This window comes from Rana temporaria, chromosome 4, assembly GCF_905171775.1.
Source record: "Rana temporaria chromosome 4, aRanTem1.1, whole genome shotgun sequence".
NCBI classification, from domain to species: Eukaryota; Metazoa; Chordata; class Amphibia; order Anura; family Ranidae; genus Rana; species Rana temporaria.
In genome coordinates, this window is record NC_053492.1 from 40,200,061 (window position 1) to 40,221,963 (window position 21,903).

Here is a 21,903-nt window from a genome sequence, read left to right on the forward strand (position 1 = left end):
CTTCCTGGTGTGGAGAAAGCCTTTTGAGGGGGCGAGCAGGAGTGTCAGGACGCCCACTAACACACAGCTCCTTTCTCTATCTGCAAAGTAGAGAGTGTACTGACTTGCCTGCTCGCCCCTCCCCCCTCAAGAAACTTTCTCTACACCAGGGAGAAAGCCTTGCATTACTGTGTGTAGTTACAGATGGAAGAACAGGAAGAGAGCATTTCTCAGAAGAAATAAGGACATTTAAAAGCAAAATGGAAGGATGAGGTAAGTGAAGGAGGACCGCACTAAGGTAAAGGAAGCTATTTAGGGAAAAAATAAATGTCCTTTACAACCCCTTTAATTCCTACCACATATACTGATTCTTACATTTGACTATATCTCTGTACTGTACATCTGTAAACTGTTTTACTGTCCAATTGGTACATTTTCATTGAATACAGTTAGTTCAGTAAGCTACTTACTTTGAGTTGTGTCAGTATTGTGATCTTCTCTCTTCTATGGTGTCAGAGCAACGCATCTGTTCTACACAAGCCTGGTTGAATATCCAGTAAGCTGCAGTCTCTACAAACTGGTTGTTATTTGGCTTAAATAGTAAAAAAAGTCACTACTTTTCTCCACCCTCTGATACAAAGAGCAAGGTCAACTCTGTTCTCCTGAGCCGTGCAGTCTGCTTACTATTGACATATATAGAAAAGTTAATGTATAGAGTATTTTTAGTGTGCATGTATGTTGTTTTATTACCGAATAGTTTTTTTTTTATTTTCACTTTATTAAATATGTGTAAACCTGGCCATACATTACAATTTAAAGCAGAACTATACTCACTTCCGCTCCAGCGATATAGTGCCCTGAAGCTCCCATAATGTCTGCTGACATCTTTGGCCAGTCTACATCTGGGTTTCTATCTTCGACCATTTTGACTGGCCAGGCTGAGATGATGTCTTCCTTGAGCATGTGCAAGATTTTATTTATCTTGGTAATGTGGAGAATTCAAATCTTTTTCTTCAGGGGTATGAGGAGTATCAAATCTAATTAATCAGGTGGTGTTGTACACAGTGGCGGTGCGTCTATAGAGGGTGCTGGAGCGCCGCCCCCTCTGGCTCTCGCACCGGCACTGATTACAATAACATAGATTCATGCATTGCATGAATCTATGTTATTGGTGCCGGCCGCTGGTCTATTCAGATGGCCGGACTGTGAGCGCCGGCCACCTGAATAACGGCAGCTGGTTGGCTGTGCGGAAGTGCCTATCAGAGCCAGTGGCTCTGATAGGCTTTCCGAGTACAGCCCTCAGCCTTCCGGATGCTTATCCAGGGGACGTACGGGGGGGATAAGACTGACAGGCGTCTCAGCCAATCAGGTTCACCGGTTCTGGTTACCGGTAACCTGATTGGCTGAAGCGTCATCAAGGGCGGGAAAAGACATCGAGGGACGTGAAAGGAGGATGGCTGACCCCGAAAAAGGTAAGTGCCGGGCGGGGGGAGAGGGGCATTTTACAGGGCACAGCGGTGACAATTGGCACAGTGGCGACAATTAAAGGGCACAGTGACATCAATGGGCACAGTGGCGACAATGGGTACAGTGGTGACAATTAAAGGGCACAGTGGGGACAATTGGCACAGTGGCATCAATGGGCACAGTGGCGACAATTAAAGGGCACAGTGACATCAATGTCCACAGTGGCGACAATTAAAGGGCACAGTGGTGACAATTGGCACAGTGGCGACAATTGATGGGCACAGTGGCTGCGTTTGATCGCATGGCACAGTGGTGACAATTGATGGCACAGTGGCTGTGTTTGATAGCATGGCACAGTGACTGCGTTTGATGGCATGGCACAGTGGTGCGAATTGATGGCACAGTGGCTGCGTTTGATGGCATGGCACAGTGACTGCATTTGATGGCATGGCACAGTGGTGATAATTGATGGCACAGTGGCTGCGTTTGATGGCATGGCACAGTGGTCACAATTGATGGCACAGTGGCTGCATTTGATGGGCACAGTGAGGCTGCAATCTTTTTCTTTTTCTTTTTTCGTTTTTGAGCACCATCCGCCACTGGTTGTACATAGACATGCCATTTTTCAATTAAAAACAAAGTTTGAAGATTTTGTTCTTCTGCCCACCCTTCAAAGTAGTGTAAATCATTTATGCTTTAAAAGTAGGAAATAAAGGCACTGCCTTTGGGGAGAAAACAGGTGACACTGAGGCCTTGTAGATCCAATCCCAAACATGAAAGTAGATCCTGAACCTGGAATCCCATATTTGGGAATGCAGAGGACTTTTCAATCAGTGATCTCTAGCGTTGTTGTTATATAGTGATTGATGTCGGGCTCAGAGATAGTGAATTCTGCGAATGGTTCATATAATATAAGGTGTAAATAGCTATGGGGAGAGAAGGGACAGACATCACTAAGGGCCCTTTTTCACATTAGCTGGAATGTGTTATGATGTATCCATTTTAATTTTCTTTTTCCTATTGAAATGCAAAAAAAAAAAAACTTCTTTGAATTCTTTGCACAAAAGCACATTGGGACACACTGCTTTGTGTTGTAAGGCATTGTTGTGAGTTGCGTATCTTTATACAATGCACACCAGCCTCTTGGGGCTGAACAGAGAACATAGAAAACAATTATTATTTTATGTCCTTTTGTTGATCCAGCTGATCGATGCATCACGACACACCTAGTGTGAATAACCCCTGTGTATGTGAGCCACAGCTTTCATTCATTGGGAAATGCAATAATGCAACAATGTCTTTTTTTTCTGTCTGAAGTTTAACCTGGTTTTTCAGATAGAAAACTCACTTTACCTCTTACTGTATTGATTCTAGTTACATATTATTACCTTTGTTCATTGTATAACTAAGCCAACAAACATTTTCTGTGAGTGTTCAACATCATTTGGTGGGATATAATGGGACTTGCGTTATGCATTTTATGAATTTGTCTCGTATGGTGGTGTAATGGTGTGGGGGATATTTTCTTGGCACACTTTGGGCCCCTTAGTACCAATTTTATTTTAATCATATATCTTGATTGATATCAATAAATTCTTGAGGTACCGAGATAGTCCAAACCTTCCCCTTCTCTTGCAAGGGGCTATTCTGGGGTATCCCCAGGCTCTCTCTTTCTACACAAATGAACTTTAATGGCATCCCAGGCTTAGTCCGTAGTGTTCAATAATGAGTTGGCCCACCCTTTGCCGCTATAACAGCTTCAACTCTTCTGGAAAGGCTGTACACAAGGTTTAGGAGGAATGCGTCTATGGGAATGTTTGACTATTCTTCCAGAAGCGCAATTGCAAGGTCAGGTACTTATGTTGGACGAGAAGGCCTGGCTCGCAGTCTCCGCTTTAATTCATCCCAAAGGTGTTCTATCGGGTTGAGGTCGGGAATCTGTGCAGGCCAGTCAAGTTCCTCCAACCCACACTCACTCATTCATGTCATTATGGACCTTGCTACAGCGGTGACTTTATCACACCCAATGTGGTGTCTGCATGTGATTGATTGTTTTATATGCGATTTTACTTCTGCCTTCTTGTAAGTAGTTTTACCCATCCTGGAATCTTGGCTCTTGATATCCATCCATCCTATGGGGATACTGGAATAAAGTGCAGCCAGACCCCCATTCTGGCGTGGGAGTAGCTAAGCCCACTGTTGAACATCTTGGTTGTATGGTAATCCATCCTGGAATCTTGGCTCTTGATATCCATCCATCCAATGGGGATACTGGGATAAAGTGCAGCCAGACCCCCATCTTGGGGTCAGAGTAGTTGGTAAGAAGCTTGAGAGTTAGGTGTGCATTTTTGGGTGTGATGATTTTGCTATTCACATTGAAATATGGATTTTTGTTGATACACAAGTAAAAATAAAAATAATGCATTTCTTATTTTTTCTGATGTACTTTACTGGTTTATTTATGATTTTTTTTAAACACATTCTTATTTACAGAGTACAGCTGTCACCGAGAATTGATTATTTTTTACTATTTGGTGACACTTTCTGTGCAACTTATTTTTTAGTTTAAAAATGTAGTATATCACAGTCTATTTAGAAATGTAATATATCACAGTCTTGAGATGTGGTAGTTGAATTCATTTTCATTTTTAGGATAAGAACATTTTCTGCAAATACAGAAAACACCTATTGATCTTGCCAGAAATGTAGTGTCCTTGTCAATTCATGTGAGCTGAACTGAAAGCACAAACAGTGTTATGTATGTTTGATGTCCAACCTAGGTGACAATAATGGCACCCTCCGTAGATACAGTGGAGTGAGGTAGCTACCCTAAGACAAGAAGTGTATTATTTGCAGGTTTACTAGGTGAAAATAAGTAAAAAAAATCTGAAAAGGGACAACTTAATTCAGCCACCATATCGAAGGACTGGTAAGCTTCAACATATTCAATTTTTTTTTTGCTTAGATATGCTTTAAAGAATGTAAGAAGGCTTTACTTTATTAAAGTATTCAAGGGCTAAGTTTTATCTATTATGATTACTATGATTTTTTTTTTGGTCTGGTTTTTTGGAGGGCTAAGGATTTAAATTATTTTTAAATTTTATTTCAAAGATATATTTATGACAAAGATTTGTGCAATTATAACAACACATACAGCATCAACAGTGCTGCCTTTCACTTCTGAACTTTCAAAAAAATTTATAAAAAAAATAGAAAATCAAAAAATCATATAATTTGATTTCACGTAAAAAAAATAATAATAATGCATTTCTATATAATGAAGAATGAGGCTTAAAGTTACAACACCTTCACTTTTGCAATAAACTTAGACAACCTTCTCTGAAGCCAGGCAACTTCTGTCACCACAGTCAGCAATAAAACTTGGTTCAACTCTGTAATACTGATTGTTTTTGTAGAACAGTATGACCAGGAAAGCTCCTCTGACCTCTTCTCTGCATTTCCCATCATTTAATAAAAACAAACTAATGTGTGGAGTAGACCTTAAATGGTGCTGGAAACATGCATATCAATGCTCTACTTCTATTGATTAATGTCTGTATTGAGATAAATAATTGTATATAAAAGCTGGAAATATGATAGGCAAAAGGACAGGTGAAATAAAATATGCACCTAGTAAAGGAAACCATATATTGATTGCATTAGCAATTTTTACATTTAAATAAACTATTCCCCCCACAACACTAAATACTGCTCCAGACAAGTTGAATAGTCAGATGAAGTTTCTTCTGAAACCAATAATCTCCTGTATCCCTTAGAGCTCTCAGTGGATCCTCCCTCTAACTCTTATGCCACATACACATGATCGGAATTTCCGTTGAAAAAAGTCAGATTTACTTTTTTCATCGGAAATTCCAATCGTGTGTGGGCCCCATCAGACTTTTTTCCGTCTGTGTTTAGAAATAGAACATGTTTTATTTTTTTCTGATGGAAAAAAAAATGATAGGAAATTCCTATTGTCTGTGTGCAACTCAGACGGAGAAAAAACTCACGCATGCTCAGAATCAAGTCGACGCATGCTCGGAAGCATTGAACTTAATTTTTAGTGTTTTACATCACCGCGTTTTGGACGGTCGGAATTTAGTCTGACAGTGTTTATGCAAGACTGATGGAAGTCAGCTTCATCGGAATTCTGACGCAAAATTCAATCGGAAATTCCGATCGTGTGTACGCGGCATTACTTCCCTATAGGACACAGTAGTGTAGTGGTTGGTGAAAAGAACCAGTGAACACTTTCGGGAACTGAACTCGAGGAAATCAACACAATCTTCATAGTTTTTAGCCAGATGTTCTTGATTGGCACAGTGTTTGAGGGACACAGGAGATTGAAGGTGGGTATCTGCCTTTGTGGGGTTTAGGGATGAGCTTTGTGTTCAGGTCGAACGTATGTTCGACTCGAACATCGTCTGTTCGTACGTTCGACAAAATTCGAACAAAACGGGTCGTTCGCGCCAAATTCGAGTGACGCGTAACGGCCCATAATTCACTGCGGCATTGCGCGCTGATGATTGGTCAAGCATGCACTATGACCCTGCATGCTTGGCCAATCACAGCACAGCAATTTCGGAGATTCACTCATGCCTTGTCAGTTCGCCGGGAAAATTTTGGTAAATTTCAAGCGGCGTAGCTGTAATTGCGCGGGTTGACGCGGCGCACGTGAATCCCGAACTGTTTTCAGCTTACACTGACCATGAAGGGGAACTCCGTGACAAATTTCAAACAAAAAAAACGGCACGAGTTCCCCTCCAGATGCAAACCAGGCTCTTAGGCTTGGTCTGGAACATAAGGGGTTAAATCTACACCGAAAAACAGCGTGGGGTTCCCCCCAGATCCAGACCAAGCCCTTATCCCAAGCACGCAGTCTGGCCGGACAGGAATGGGGGTGGGGACGAGCGAGCGCCCCCCCTCCTGAGCCATACCAGACCGCATGCCCTCAACATGGGGAAGTGTGTGCTTTGGGGGAGGGGGGCACTGCCCCCCCACCCCAAAGCACTCTTGTCCCCATGTCGATAGGGACAAGAGCCTCTTCCCGACAACCCTTGCCGTTGGTTGTCGGGGTATGCGGGCGGGGGCTTATCGGAATCTGGGACCCCCTTTAAAAAGGTGGCCCCCAGATTCCGGCCCCCCACCCTATGTGAATGAGTATGGGGTACATCCTACCCCTACCCATTCACCTGGGGGGAAAATGTAAAGTAAAAAAACACACCACACATGTTTTTAAAATAATTTATTAGTCAGCTCCGGGGGTCTTCTGCCGGGGGCCCCCCTTTCTTCTTTAAGCTCTTTTACAAGGGGGGGTGTAGGCCTGGTCTTCTCTCTTCCGCCGGGGCCCTGGGCTTTGCCGTTTTCTGCCAGGGGGGGCGCCACACCCCCGGTCTTCTCCGGTGCCTTCCGCCGGGGCCCCCCACCCCTTTAAGCTCTTTTACATTGGGGGGCGCGACTTTGCCGTTTTCTGCCGTGGGGGGCGCCACCCCCTGGTCTTCTCCGGTGCCTTCCGCCAGGGCCCCGGTCTTCCTCGTTTTCTGCCGGGGGTGCGCTAACCCCCCCGGTCTTATCTCTGCTGTCTTGTCATTGCCTCTTCTGCCTGGCTCCACCGGGGGGGCAGGGCTTCTCTCCGGTGTCTTCTCCCTTCTTCTCTTCCATTCGATGTTGACACGACGAGGTCTCCCGCTGTTTTGCCATCTGAGTGGCGCTCATCGACTTATATAGGCATAGGGCATGGTCACCGGCTGATGCCACCCTGCGACCTCAACCTTTGTGACATCACATTCCCGGGGCCAATTATTATTATTTATTTTTTGACGTAATAATTCAATAAGACCTCCCCTTCAGGCTGAAAAGCATGAGTTCAGGGGGAAAAAACACAGATCTCATCCTTTCAGCCGCAATTGCAGCTTTGCTTATGTTTCTGCATTTCTGCTGAACTGAGCATGCCCAGGGACTTAGACATTTTGATGTTGCTTTTTGTGGGTGAAAATCACTTGGATGTCTCTGAGCATGCACCCAATGTAGAGACTGAACTTTGTCCATGTGTTTTCAATTGGGGGGGGGGGGGGCGGCTGGCAAGAATGTCTTTGCTAAACAGATATGTTTTTGAGCAAGTTTTTTTTTTGCAATGTATGTTTTTTTAATGATTTTCACTTTGATTTATTTGTCTATGCTGCATTATTTTGCTAAATTTTTCTCAAGATGTTTTGACTAATGTTTCAATCCTGTCTGTGGGTCTATCCTGCTATTTCCAAAGCATAAACCATATGCTGTTTACTGTCTCAAATGTATATTTTTAGTTTTTATATTTATGTTTGTTTGTGTTTTTATATTTAATTTTTTTTTTTTTGCTTTCCTTGTTTTGTTGACCAATAAAATTACTTTCAAATTTTGAAGTTTGTTTGTTTTTTGTCACTTTTCATGCTACAGATTTTGACAGCTGTAGCTGAAATAGTTTTGGCCTAAACAATCAGGTGTGATTTTTGTCTGTAAGCTTCGTTCCTGGTGTGTTTGCATGAAATGTTTGCTGCCATGTTTAATCACCAGGAAATGAAAAAGACAGAGCGGTAAGTATTGGTTTCTTTTTACTGCAGTGGTCCTCAAGTACCCCCGACAGGACTTGTTTTGTGGATTTATCTTATCAAGAATTGCTGTGCAGACTGTCTTTTAAAGCACATGTGCAAGATGAAGGAAAACCTGCAAACATGGCCTGTTGGTGGGGTGGGGGGTGTGTGTTGGCGGACAGGCTTGAAGTGCTGATTTACAGCACTGTGCTTAAATCTAGCGCAAGGCAATCCTATTCTAATTGTGGATGTTTGAGGGAAGCCAAGTGAGTGTCAGAACCCCTGCTTGTGTTTTTTTGGGTTGAGCTTTGTGTCCCTTTTCTTAAAATTGGCTTCCCTTCCTGTCACACAGCTGAACAGGAAGTGAGGTTAAAACCCTACCAATGTCTTTTCTTGGGAACACAGGTCAATCTAACTAGTGTCCCTATTAAGCAAATTGCACTCCAGCACTGCTGTGTACACCCCAAATGATTAGTTAGTTTGGGGTTTAGTAAAGGCAAAGCCACTCTGCAGTACAAGCGTAGTCGCTGAAAATCAGAGGGGAAGCACTGATGGTTTTAACATCCAATCCTGTAGAAGCAAAGTTTTTTTTGTTTGTTTTCTTCCTTGCTTGTCCACTTGTAGTGCAAAGTGGATTTGCCTTTAGTAAATGGACCCCAAAGTCCAAGGTCCCTAATAATTTGGGGTGTACACAGCAAAATGCTAGAGTGCAATTTACACAATGGGAAACTATTTACATTGATCTCTGTGTCCCAGAGAAAAGATATTAGTAAGGTTTTACCCTCACTTCCTGTTTGTCTATGTGACAGGAAGTGAATGAATTTGAAGTAGAAAGTGACAACATTTGTGAGGTGTATTCACCCTATCAGGGGTGCAGACATCCCAAAAAATTAGCAGATGATACTTATTTGCAAATTTAGAATTTTTTATTTAACATTGGGTGGTGTTTGTGGGGGGCCCTAACACACATTCATACATATTAGCAACGCTGTATCCTGGTCTATTGGCATGGTTATATTTTCTTAGTCCTCTCAATAAAATTATCAGAAATTTGTGCTTAAAGTAGAACTATAATCAACACTTTTTTTCTTTCATTTTGGAGGGAGGGAGGGTTATAGCCCCTGTCAGTTTATTTTGTACCATCCCTGTCCAATTGGGGAGATTTGCTTCACTTCCTGCCACATAGCCAAACAGGAAGTGAGAGAAAAACTATGCAAATTAAGGGAATACAGTGCCCCCTCCCTCCCCCCCAGAACTAGTGTGTGTGTGTGTCCCCCTGAAAATTTCTGGGCGTGTCCTAAAACAACAGGATGTGGCCTTGACAGGAAGGGTGGGCCATTTTTCTATTAGGAGGTGCAGAAGTTTAGTTAGGCCTAGGACAGCACAAAACCTAAATATACTACTGCATATTAGGGCTTATTTAGACAGGATCCGATTTACAGCATGTTTTTATATTGTGGGAGGGACCCATGCAGGCATAGGGAGAACATGCAAACTCCAGGCAGATGGTGTCACGGGCGGGATTCGAACCAGCGACCCTTTTTGCTGCTAGGTGAAAGTACTATCCACTACACCACTGATCGCGGCTGAAAGGATGAGATCAAAGTTTTTTTCCGATTTTATGCTTTCCAGCCTGGAGGATAGATGTGGGGTCTTATTGACCCCGCCTCTCTCCATAAAGAGGACCTGTCACACACTAGTCCTATTACAAGGGATGTTTACATTCCTTGTAATAGGAATAAAGGTGATCCAAAATAAAAAAAAAGGGACAAAAAAGTGCAAAAAGATAAATATTACGTAAAAAAAATAATTAAAACGCCCCTGTCCCTAGTAGCTCGCACTCAGAAGCGAACACACATGTAAGTCCCGCCCACATATGTAAACACCGTTCAAACCACACATGTGAGGTATTGACGCGTGCGTTAGAGCGAGAGCAATAATTCTAGCCCTATACCTCCTCTGTAACTCTGAACTGGTAACCTCTAAAATAAAATCAAGCATCGCCTATGGAGATTTTTAAGTCCCGAAGTTTGGCGCCATTCCATGATTGTGCGCAATATTAAAGCGTGACAAGTTAGGTATCTATTTACTCAGTGTAACATCATCTTTCACATTATCCCTAAAAATTGGGCTAACTTTACTGCTTTGTTATTTTTTAATTCATGAAACCGTTTTTTTTTTTGGGCAAAAAAATAGTTAGAAAAATTATTGCGCAAATACCGTTGGAAACAAAATAAAAAATGACCGCCACTTTATTCCCTAAGGTGTCTGCTAAAAAAATATATATAATGTTTGGGGGTCCTGACTAATTTCCCAGGAACAAAACATAATTTTTACATGAAGGAGAGAAGTGACAGAATAGGCGTGGTATGGAAGTGGATAAAGTAAAACAATAAAAGTGAAATATTCCTTTAAATTTCATACAGGGGGGGGAGGGGGGTATAACATGCCTGTGAAGCGCATGTCATTTCTGAAGTGAGAAAAAAAGTAATTTAAAAGTACTCATGGCTATAAAGAATACAGTCATTGCTCATTAAAACTAAAAAAAAAAAAATGTGGGGGTCCCCCCCAAATTCAATTACCAGGCCCTTCAGGTCTGGTATGGATATTAAGGGGAACCCCGCCGTCCAAAAAAAAAAATGACATGGGGGTCCCCCCAAGTATCCATACCAGGCCCTTCAGGTCTAGTGTGGATTTTAAGGGGAACTCCACCCCAAATTTAAAAAAAAAATGGCGTGGAGTCCCCCCAAAATTCCACACCAGACCCTTATCCGAGCACGTTAACCTGGCCGGCCACAGAAAAGAGGGGGGGACAGAGTGCGGTCCCCCCCTCTCCTGAACCGTACCAGGCCACATGCCCTCAACATGGGGAGGATGTCCCCATGTTGATGGGGACAAGGGCCTCATCCCCACAACCCTTGCCCGGTGGTTGTGGGGGTCTGCGGGCGGGGGGCTTATCAGAATCTGGAAGACCCCTTTAACAAAGGGGGCCCCCAGATCCCGGCCCCCCCTGTGTGAAATGGTAATGGGGTACATTGTACCTCTACCATTTCACCAAAAAAAGTGACAAAAATATAAAAAATGACAGTAGCCAGTTTTTGACAATTCCTTTATTAATATCTGCTTTCCACGCTTCTTCTTCTTCTTCTTTCATTCGGGTTTCTTCCTCCATCTTCCTCTGCTACTTTCTTGGGACTTCTCGTCCGCATCTTGACCGGCGTCTTCTTCCATCTTCTTCTCCTTCCGTCAGCCTTCTCGTCCGGCATCTTCTTGTTTGTTCTGGACGCTGCGCTTGAAATTGAAGTCCCCGCCGTGTGCCGCTCCTGTGACCCCGCCCCCCTTTGACGCCACAGGTAAACTCATATGAAAGTCCGCGTGTGGTATATGTGCGTCAGAGGGGGGCGGGGTCACATGAGCGTCACACGGCGGGAACTTCAATTGGAAGCTTGTCTGCATCTTGCACGGCTTCTTCTTCTCTGGATGGTGCGCTTGAAATTGAAATCCCCGCCGTGTGATGCTCATGTGACCCCGCCCCCTCTGACGCACATGACTTTCTAATGAGTTTACTTGTGGCGTCAGAGGGGGGCAGGGTCCCAGGAGCGGCACACGGCGGGGATTTCAATTTCAAGCGCTGCGTCCGAGGAAGAAAAAGAAGATGTGGACGAGAAGGCCGACGGACGGAGAAGAAGATGGGAGACGACGCCGGGCAAGATGCGGACGAGAAGACCCAAGAAAGAAGCAGAGGAAGAAGAAGCAAGATGGGGGACGAGAAGGCCAACGGAAGGAGAAGAAGTTGGGAGAAGACGCCGGGCAAGATGCGGATGAGAAGTCCCAAGAAAGAAGTAGAGGAAGAAGGAGGAAGAAACCTGAATGAAAGAAAAAAAGAAGAAGCGCTGAAAGAAGATATTAATAAAAGATTTGTCAAAAACCGGCTACTGTAATTTTTAACACTTTTTTCACTTTTTTTGGTGAAATGGTAGAGGTACAATGTACCCCATTACCATTTCACACAGGGGGGGCCGGGATCTGGGGGTCCCCTTTCTTAAAGGGGTCTTCCAGATTCTGATAAGCCCCCCGCCCGCAGACCCCCACAACCACCGGGCAAGGGTTGTGGGGATGAGGCCCTTGTCCCCATCAACATGGGGACATCCTCCCCATGTTGAGGGCATGTGGCCTGGTACGGTTCAGGAGAGGGGGGGCCGCACTCTGTCCCCCCTCTTTTCTGCGGCCGGCCAGGTTAACGTGCTCGGATAAGGGTCTGGTGTGGATTTTTGGGGGGACTCCATGCCATTTTTTTTTAAATTTGGGGTGGAGTTCCCCTTAAAATCCACACCAGACCTTAAGGGCCTGGTATGGATATTTAGGGGGAACCCCACTTTTTTTTTTTTTACGGCGGGGTTCCCCTTAATATACATACCAGACCTGAAGGGCCTGGAAATTGAATTTTGGGGAACCCCCACGCATTTTTTTTAAATGAATGAATCCTGTCAGAATTGCCAGAGCCGACGATTCATTATTGCCGCGGGTGAATTTTAAATGTCTTTTTTTCCTTCAGAATGTCATTTTGTGCAGAGACAGTTATAAGTGCAGGAAAAATGTGTTATTTCACATGCTTACTTTACACCCCCCCATAGGTACGAAATTTAAAGGAATATTTCACTTTTATTGTTTCACTTTAAGCATTATTAAATTCACTGCTCTCGAAAAAACGTCTGTTTAAAAAAAAAAAAAAGCATTGATACATGTTTCCTGGGGCAGGACTCAGGTCCCCAAACAATTTTTAGGACAATAACTTGCATATTAGCCTTTAAAATGAACACTTTTGATTTCTACCATAGACTTCTATAGGGAGTTCGGCGGCGGCTTCACATATTACTTGCAATGCGCCGCCTGCTACGCTGGTTCATGTGCCTAATTAAGGCTTCAACCGGAGTACTTATTAAGCCATGAACCAGCGCAGCGCAGTGATAATAGTAAATCAGCCCCATAGTGTACATTATGTGGGTAAGATGCTTTTAAAGGGACCAGTATCCTATTACCCTGTAGGAACACCTAATCGTATATGAGCACCCTAGTGAGTGGGAGGCCACACTACAGGTTCACGGAGGACCCTGGTACAAGAATCTGCAATTACGGAAATTGTATTGTTTTATTTGCATTTACTGTATTATTCCTTTTGTGTTTTTTAGTCCTGGCCATGCTAAGGAAATGGTTATGTACAAAACCTCAGTACTCTCCCTTTAACCACTTGTCCTCCAGAATATTTACCCCCCCCTTCATGACCAGGCCACACAAATCAAGCTTTCTTTTGGTGGTATTTGATCACCACTGCGGTTTTTATTTCTTGCACTATAAACAAAATAATACCCTAAATTTTGAAAAAACAACAACAATGTTTTACTGTTTAAAGAAAGCTAAGGGGGTACCACATCCAATAAAAACTGTTAGAAAATTGTTTTAGAACATTTGAGCGGACTTTACCAGTACCAGAAAGAAACAATATATAGTTTTACAAAAATAAATAGATTTATTTAATGTTACAAAATTAATAAAACTATACAGAATAAAACAAGAGAAAATTTAGCTCACATTTGTATAACCACATATATATAAGGTATGTATGTATTCCCTATTACTGCTGGGTCAAATAAGGTCAAGGTTTCGCTGGCGCTTCTTCAGGACCTATTTCCATTGACTAAAGGCAAAGGCATTCTGCATGGGAAAGAAAAGAGTATCATAACTTCATCAAACGGATGACAGATGCAGGCAAATCATATAACACAACAGGACCAATCGTGATAAACGTGAAATGATAATTTTTTTTGCTGTGCTATACTATTTTACCGACCAACAGAACTGAGAGAGACAGTTCATATTTTCGGTGTGTTGTGACTTTGTTGAATAATTATATCAGTTTATGTCTACAAAAAAGCTCAGAGTAGCAAAAGAAAAGGGGATTTATTCATCTTGTGTTATACATAGACTTGTATGTTAATGAGCTGTGTGGCTACTATAAGGCTTACTTGTAGGTATAGTAAATAGATACTGTATATCTGTAATTAGGTAATGGAAAAAAGTTATAATACAATCTGTCTCATTGCTCTCCAGTTTAGGATTGACTTCCTGTGCAACGGAACTGAAAACAACCCACCCCGTCACAGCTGTCATTCAGATCAGTGCCATTAAAACTGCTACATGCATGGTTGGGATAATTTTTAGCACTACGCCGTCTAATTTCTCAGCACTAGAACCTAGCTTTTCTTGTGGAGAAAGCCAATTCAGATATAGGGCCAGATTCTCATAGATCGGCGTATTGTTGCGCGGGCGTAACGTATCCTATTTACGTTACGCCTCCGCAACTTAGACGGGCAAGTGCTGTATTCTCAAAGCACTTGCTCCGTAAGTTGTGGCGGCGTAGCGTAAATAGGCTGGCGTAACCCCGCCTAATTCAAATGTGGGACAGGGGGGGCGTGTTTTATGTTAATGTTATGTGACCCGACGTGATTGACGCATTTCACGAACGGCGCTTGCGCCGTCCGTGGACATATCCCAGTGTGCATTGCTCCAAATACGCCGCAAGGACGTATTGGTTTCGACGTGTACGTAAATTACGTCCAATTTTCAAATTTCGTTGCGGGAACGACGACCATACTTAACATTGGCACGCCACATATACGCCTCATATAGCAGGGGTAACTTTACGCCGGGAAAAGCCTAACGTAAACGGCGTATCTGTACTGCGTCGGCCGGGCGTACGTTCGTGAATTCGCGTATCTAGCTGACTTACATATTTCTAAGCGTAAATAAGCGTACACGCCCCTAGCGGCCAGCGTAAATATGCAGTTACGATACGACGGTGTAACACACTTATGCCAGTCGGATTTAAGGGAAATCTATGCGTAACTGATTCTAAGAATCAGGCGCATAGATACGATGGCGCAACTCAGAGATACGACGACGTATCTGGAGATACGCCATCGTATCTCGTTTGTGAATCTGGGCCATAGTGAGGACAGAAGATTCTTAGAGATAGACTGCAACAAGCAGCCTGAAAAAAACCCATAGGAATGCTGGGGGAGGAGCCTGAAGAGGTGGTATTGTATGTTTTGGGGGCTTAGAATATGCATGCATCATACATTCTAGGAGGAGTACAACTGGGGGATTCATACTGGAGAAGGATCTGGGGGTTTTGGTAGATCATAAGCTCAATAATGGCATGCAATGCCAAGCTGCGGTTTCCAAAGCAAGCAAAGTACTTTCTTGTATTAAGAGAGGTGTGGACTCCAGAGAGAGAGAGATATAATTTTGCCCCTGTACAAATTATTAGTAAGAAATCATCTGGAATATGCAGTTCCGTTTTGGGCTCCAGTTCTCAAAAAGGATATCAGGAAATGGAGAAAGTGCAGAGAAGGGCAACCAAACTGATAAGAGGCATGGAGGAGCTCAGCTATGAGGAAAGATTAGAGGATATGATCAACATGTACAAATATATAAGGGGTCCATATAGTGAACTTGGTGTTGAGTTATTCACTTTACAGTCAGCACTGAGGACAAGGGGGCACTCTTTACGTCTAGAGGAAAAAAGATTTCATCTCCAAATACAGAAAGGTTTCTTCACAGTAAGAGCTGTGAAAATGTGCAATAGACTCCCTCCAGAGGTGGTACTGGCCAGCTCAGTAGATTGCTTTAAGAAAGGTCTGGATACTTTCAGAAATGTACATAATATAACTGGGTATTAACATTTATAGGTAAAGTTGATTCAGGGAAAATCCGATTGCCTCTCTGGGGATTAGGAAGGATTTTTTTTCTCCTGCTGTAGCAAATTGGATCATGCTCTGCTGGGGTTTTTTGCCTTCCTCTGGATCAACTGTGGGTATAGAATTGTGTATATAGGATTCTATTATATATTTTTTTATGGTTGAACTAGATGGACTTGTGTCTTTTTTCAACCTGACTAACTATGTAACTACCGTATTTTTCGGACCATAAGACGCACTTTTTTCCCCCAAAAATATGGGGGAAAATCTCCCTGCGTCTTATAGTCCGAATACTGAATGGACATCCCCCCCGTCATGCCATTTAACATACCTGGGATAGAACACGTCCACAGATTGCAGGCAGATTGCAGACAGCCGGCGCACAGGATCTGATTGGTCCACGGCGGGATACCTTATTTTTTTTTTTTAAAGTGTATTTTGTGTGTATACTCGAGAGAGGAGCCGGACTGCAGGAGTTGGGAGTAGGCAGGCCTCCCCAGAGGCAATCTGCCACCTTTCTCCATGCCCCGGGTGGCAATGGCAGGTGTGTGAGGGGGTCCTCCCACACAGCCCACCCTACCTGCTCCGCTTTGAAGCCCAACGGGGCAGAGGGACTCCCTATAAGGGAGTGAGAGGATTAGCCCGCTCAACCAGCCCTGTTAGTCCTTCGCCTCTCTTTTTTTTTAGAGAAGTGCGTGGTGTTAACCCAATTTCGAGTGCGTATAAGTGTGGTGGTTTTTGTGGGAGGGGGGTGGGCGTACTAAGCGCAGGCTTACCTCGCATAGCACACCCACCGGGAGCCAGGCTGAGACCACCAAACTCAATTCACATGTAGCCGAGACCGGGATCCCAACCCCTAGCTGCAGAGGTGAATGGCTTGTCAGCGCAGTGCCAATCGCGTTGAGCCACCGCAGCTCCTGGATACCTTATTTTTCACAGCGGCATGTACCGCTACCGTTCAGCGTATCAAACAGCAAGGGAAGTGGGCGGGCGGCCTACGTAGAAGAAGCCCCAGGAAGCTTTGCAGCAGGTCCAGTGCGCGGAGGTACGCCCACACAGCGTCATTATGTGTAACTCCGTGCACCCTGCCTATTCTCCTGTTGCTGAGTCAGCTGACCAATATAGTGAGCCCTCATTGGTCTCTACCTTACAAGTCCCAAAGCATCTGTAAACAGCATACAGCATCTGTACAGCTTATAGTACACTGCCATAAATGGAAAAAGGCTACTTTACAGTACTTAATAAATGGATATTATGGTAACACTGACCAGGTGCCAGCCCAGCCACCCACTTTAGGGACCACATTTTATTAAATATTTCAGTACACATTTGGGTCAGAATTTTTTTTCTAATTTTTCTCCTCTAAAACATAGGCGTGTCTTATGGTCAGGTGCGTCTTATGGCCTGAAAAATACGGTATGTAACTATGTTCAATTCCCTCCTAAATAGCTTGTCACATTTATTTGATGGGCTGCCTACATTTATATACTGTACAATGCATTGGCTATATATGCATATGTTTACTAATAGTCTGAACAATTCATATTTTTGTAACACGGTTTATTGTACACAATATTGTTTAGAAATACATTTGTACAAAAGCCCACCAGGATTTGCCCAAACAGTCAGAGTATAAATGACAGTAATCATAAAAAGTCAAAACTTTACCCATAACATCTCTGGTGAATTATTACATATATATGTTACAAAGTAATTGTATATTTAAGATGAAATATCTCACATATATGTTATATGGTTAAAATAAGAGAGTTCTATTGTCCAGAGTGAAAGCTTTAACATAACACACATTTATTAGAGCTTATACAAAGTCTAATCTAACACACAGAACCTATCTATAGTCTCAAACAAGACCGTAGGTTAAAATACATACATTTACATGAAGGAATCTAGAGCATATTCCTCTAAAACATTAGATTACAAGCGTGTGCAGTTGCGACATGTAAGTATACATGCCTATACCATAGTTACCCTTTTACTAAGACTCATCCTTTTAGGTCAGGTGTCCATCAAAGTCATCCTTCCATCAAGTGATGCTTCCATAAAGTGAATTCCCTTTCCCACTGCAGTCGAGTATATCTCTCTATGCTGACGTCCCATTGGTTGGCCTAGCTAGGATCACGATTGGAGGCCTAACTACATAAGTCAGCCCCCTTTCATACAAATAATAGAACCTGGGGCAGTTATCTGGGATCCAATGTAGATGTACTATAGATTCACACTATGGGTCCCCGATACTGTGAATCTTTTAGGGGAAGTTTTGTTCTGGATGGTGGTGTAATGGTGTGGGGGATATTTTCTTGGCACACTTTGGGCCCCTTAGTACCAATCGAGCATCGTTTAAAAGCCACAGCCTATGTGAGTATTGTTGCTGACCATGCACATCCCTCAATGACTATAGTGTACCCATCTTCTGATGACTCCATGGCACAAAGCTCAAATCTCCAACTGGTTTCTTGAACATGACAATAAGTTTACTGTACTTCAATGGCCTCCACGGTCACCCAATCTTATCACCTTTGGGATGTGGAGATTTGCAGCATGGATGTGCAGCCGACAAATCTTCAGCATGATGCCATCATGTCAATATGGACCAAAATCTCTGATGAATGTTTCCAACAACTTGTTAAATCTATGTCACAAAGAATTACGGCAGTTCTGAAGGCAAAAGGGGGTCCAACCCGGTACTAGCAAGGCGTATCTAATAAAGTGGCCAGTGAGTGTAAATGCAAAAAAGAGTTACATTTAGCAAAAAAAAAAGGACTTATAGCATACCTTCACTCAAAAGTGGAAGTGCTGCATATTCAACTCCACACCCCTATCCTAACACTTTTGACTTTTTGTTTTTACGGGAGTTGGCACCCTCTCCAATTTATTCTATGCTTGATATATCTAGACACTCTCTGCTGTGTTCCTGTTGAAGACTTGCCTGGCTGATGTCCCTTCTGCTTCTGCCTGCTGCTCTGACTACGCTGATCTCTGGCTCCCTGATTTCCTGGCTTGTTCAGACTAACCAATTTGATTACCGAACCCTGGCTATGTTTTGACTGCCTTTACTATTTGAACCATTTTTACCACTATATTAAATGATGTGATTTTTACTGCATTTTCTGTCTCCAAAAGATTTATGGTTCCTGACAGAAAGTTGAAATGGATTCATGCAATGCGGACTCGTGTGAAGCCTGGCAAATCTAGCAATAGCGTAGCAAGTAATTTTCAAACTTGCAGCACAATTGCCTGCTATCTGGGATTATGAAATCCACTTTTATCTATTAAGCCAAATAGACTTACTTCTGGCCCAGATCTCATTTCAGACAATTCAAGACCCCATTTTCCTGCCCACTCCAGGCTCTACACTTCTGTGCTACCATTTACTTTTTTATGTCATCAATGACTAGCTTTTTCCCCTGCTTTCTTGGAGCTGATGACATTTGTGTGGAGTGTTTCCAAGAGTGTTTCCAAGAGGTGGTGAAGAATAGCATCATCCTCATTTAGGTAAGAATCTAAGAATTAAGAACGTTCTCATAATAAAAACACATATTTACAAAACATAAAACAAAAATGTCAATGCTGAAGTGTACTGTTGAAGTTGTTAAGATGTTATCATCTTATACATTTCTCTCTATCTTCTCTGTGACATTTTGGCTAATAATAAATGTTCAAAAAGTTAGGTATCAGCTGGTATTGCCAGACACATTGGCCACCTGGTTTCTACGATTTGTCTACCTATGACAACAGTCCGCAGAAAATCCAATAATTATTGCAACAATCATCTTTTCCAAAACACAATTTGGGTAATGTACAGCAATATTCAAAAACATAATCTTGTTTTTGGATACTTCAAATTTGTTATGAAGATATTGCTGTCACTCCTGTTGTGTGGATGAAGAAGCACGCCATCAAATGATCTTGGAGGGAGATTTTAGTTGCGCGGTATAGCACAGATATCCTGAGGCAAAGGAGCATTTGTAGACCCCAGTGCAGGAGTGAGGTCCACAACAGTTCCAGGTAGAGCCTTGAATGTGAAGTTTTGCAGCAGTGTGGTAAAGAAGAGGAACAGCTCCATTTTGGCCAAACCTTCCCCGGCACAACTTCTCTTACCTAAGCAGAAAAACATAAATGAGACTTACTGAAAACATTTCTGATCAAAAAAGAAGCTTTAGAATCTCAATGTATACCTCATGATGGAAATGCTACACATACATAATATACATACTATAGGCAGCTGAAGTTACATGAAAATCTTAACTTTTAATGTAAAAAGTGCTCTTGGACCATGCAATCCCACCTCTGGAGCCTTTCTACTTTGCTGCAATGGCCAGTCTCCCTGACCAAGAGGTTCAAAAAAGGGTGTGGAACCAATCTCAAGTATTGCAGTGCAGTTTTCATTTAAGGCTATCTCTGTTTATGTAATTTTTCTCACCATTTGGTCTGCTTCAATTGTCCAGGTTTGTGAAAGGTTTACTTTGACATATGCTGTAAACACTAATAGATCAGTGGTACTCTGGGTCAAATGAGAAAATCAACTGAGACATTGGGAAGGCAACTCCTGTGTATCCTACTATCATAAACAAGGTATACCTATACAGGCAGTCCCTGGGTTACACATAAGATAGGGTCTGTAGGTTTGTTCTTAAGTTGAATCCATTTGTAAGTTGGAACAGCTACATTTTTTTTTTTTTTCAATTAGGTTTTTATTGGAAAATTTTTCAGTTTACAAACATATAAACAAATGCGTCAAAAAGACATGAGACACCGGACTACAGTGAGAATAGGGACGCAATAAAGGCAAATATCACAATCATAGGAGCACATTTCCAGTACAGTACAAGCAGGAACTGTTACATCTGAGAGACATATTAAGCAAATTGGGGAAGTGCTACCACTCACAGCAGTCAGCCCAGCATACTCCCTCCCCTCGAGGTCATAAAAGGGACCAATGTCAAACGACCACCCGTTGGAGGGGGAGAGGAAGGACCCAGTACCGGAATGGAATGTAGTCGAGAAAGGTGAGTATGATTATATCAATAGTAAACATAAGCATAAAAAAAAACATAACATAAAATGAACTGAGACAAAATGAAATGGGGGGAGGACAAGAACAGGGGTGAGATGGATCACAAGGTCTGGTTACGATAAGGAAAAGTAGTCGTACCAGGACGTGACAAGAGCCACCGCTCGCTTTACATTGTCATCAAGAAGGCCGTGTACCAGAGGTAAGTTCACTCACCAAACACTTCTCTCCAGATCTGCCATTTTTTGTCAAAGCTTCTCCTCTGGCCCATTCTAGAGGCTATTTGAGATTCGTATATATAGTTGTTACGAGTGAAGTTGATGACATCTGAGAGATTTGGGACTGTGGAAGACTTCCAGTTCCGGGTAATCAACGATCTCGCAGCTAGTAACAGGTGTGTCACTACTGTACGGAACTGAGGGGGGAAGGAATCAATGTTCAGTCCAAGTAGGGCCAGCGCAGGCCCTGGTCGGGTGAGAATCCCGGTAATAGATGATATGCATTTAAACAGACTCCTCCAGAAGCTTGTTAAATATTTACAATTCCAAAAGACATGTATAATATTACCCACCTCTCCACAATCTCTCCAGCACAGGGGGGAGTTGTCTTGGGAGAACTTAGACATTCTGTATGGCGTAAGGTACCACCTTAGGGCAATTTTTTGGGCAAGTTCCCAGTGGTTAGTGCATTTGGATGCTTTATACACCGAATTGAGGGCCACTCGCCATTGAAGGTCTGTGAAGACAGTGCCCAAGTCTTCCTCCCATTTCAGGAATGGGGGGGACTTGACAAAGGAGTGCCTGTGCTGGAGAAGACCGTAGAAGAGGGGAATCCCCTTGGTGGAGGGGGATGTGGATACGTAGAACTTCCATATCTGATCTGGGAGGAGTATTCTGTGTTCACTGAGAGAGCTAAGGAAATGTGATACTTGGCGAAACCTGTACAGATCTGATTGGGTAAGGTGGTATGTTGCCTGAAGGGACTGAAATGTGGAAATGCGGTTAGCACTGAAGAGGTGAGAAATCTGCGTGATACCCTTGTCTTTCCACCCTCTAAGACTAACATTGGGGATTGCGCTTTCTAAGACGTCAATAGGGAC

The 21,903-nt window shown here is 42.9% G+C and overlaps 2 protein-coding genes across 2 annotated transcripts in view; both read right to left on the reverse strand.

Annotated features, from left to right (window-relative positions):
* The window catches only part of LOC120936152 (cytochrome P450 2K6-like), a 64,266-nt gene extending 63,686 nt beyond the window's left edge, over positions 1 to 580 (reverse strand). The window contains exon 1 of the mRNA XM_040348298.1: positions 450 to 580. The gene's annotated coding sequence lies outside the window, so the exon portion shown is untranslated. The remainder of the gene's footprint in view (positions 1 to 449) is intronic.
* Positions 581 to 17,315: 16,735 nt separating this feature from the next.
* LOC120936151 (cytochrome P450 2K6-like) overlaps positions 17,316 to 21,903 on the reverse strand; it is a 47,186-nt gene continuing 42,598 nt past the window's right edge. Inside the window, exon 10 of the mRNA XM_040348297.1 lies at positions 17,316 to 19,891. Within this exon, the coding sequence (XP_040204231.1) occupies positions 19,713 to 19,891 (179 nt within the window). The 3' untranslated portion in view covers positions 17,316 to 19,712. The remainder of the gene's footprint in view (positions 19,892 to 21,903) is intronic.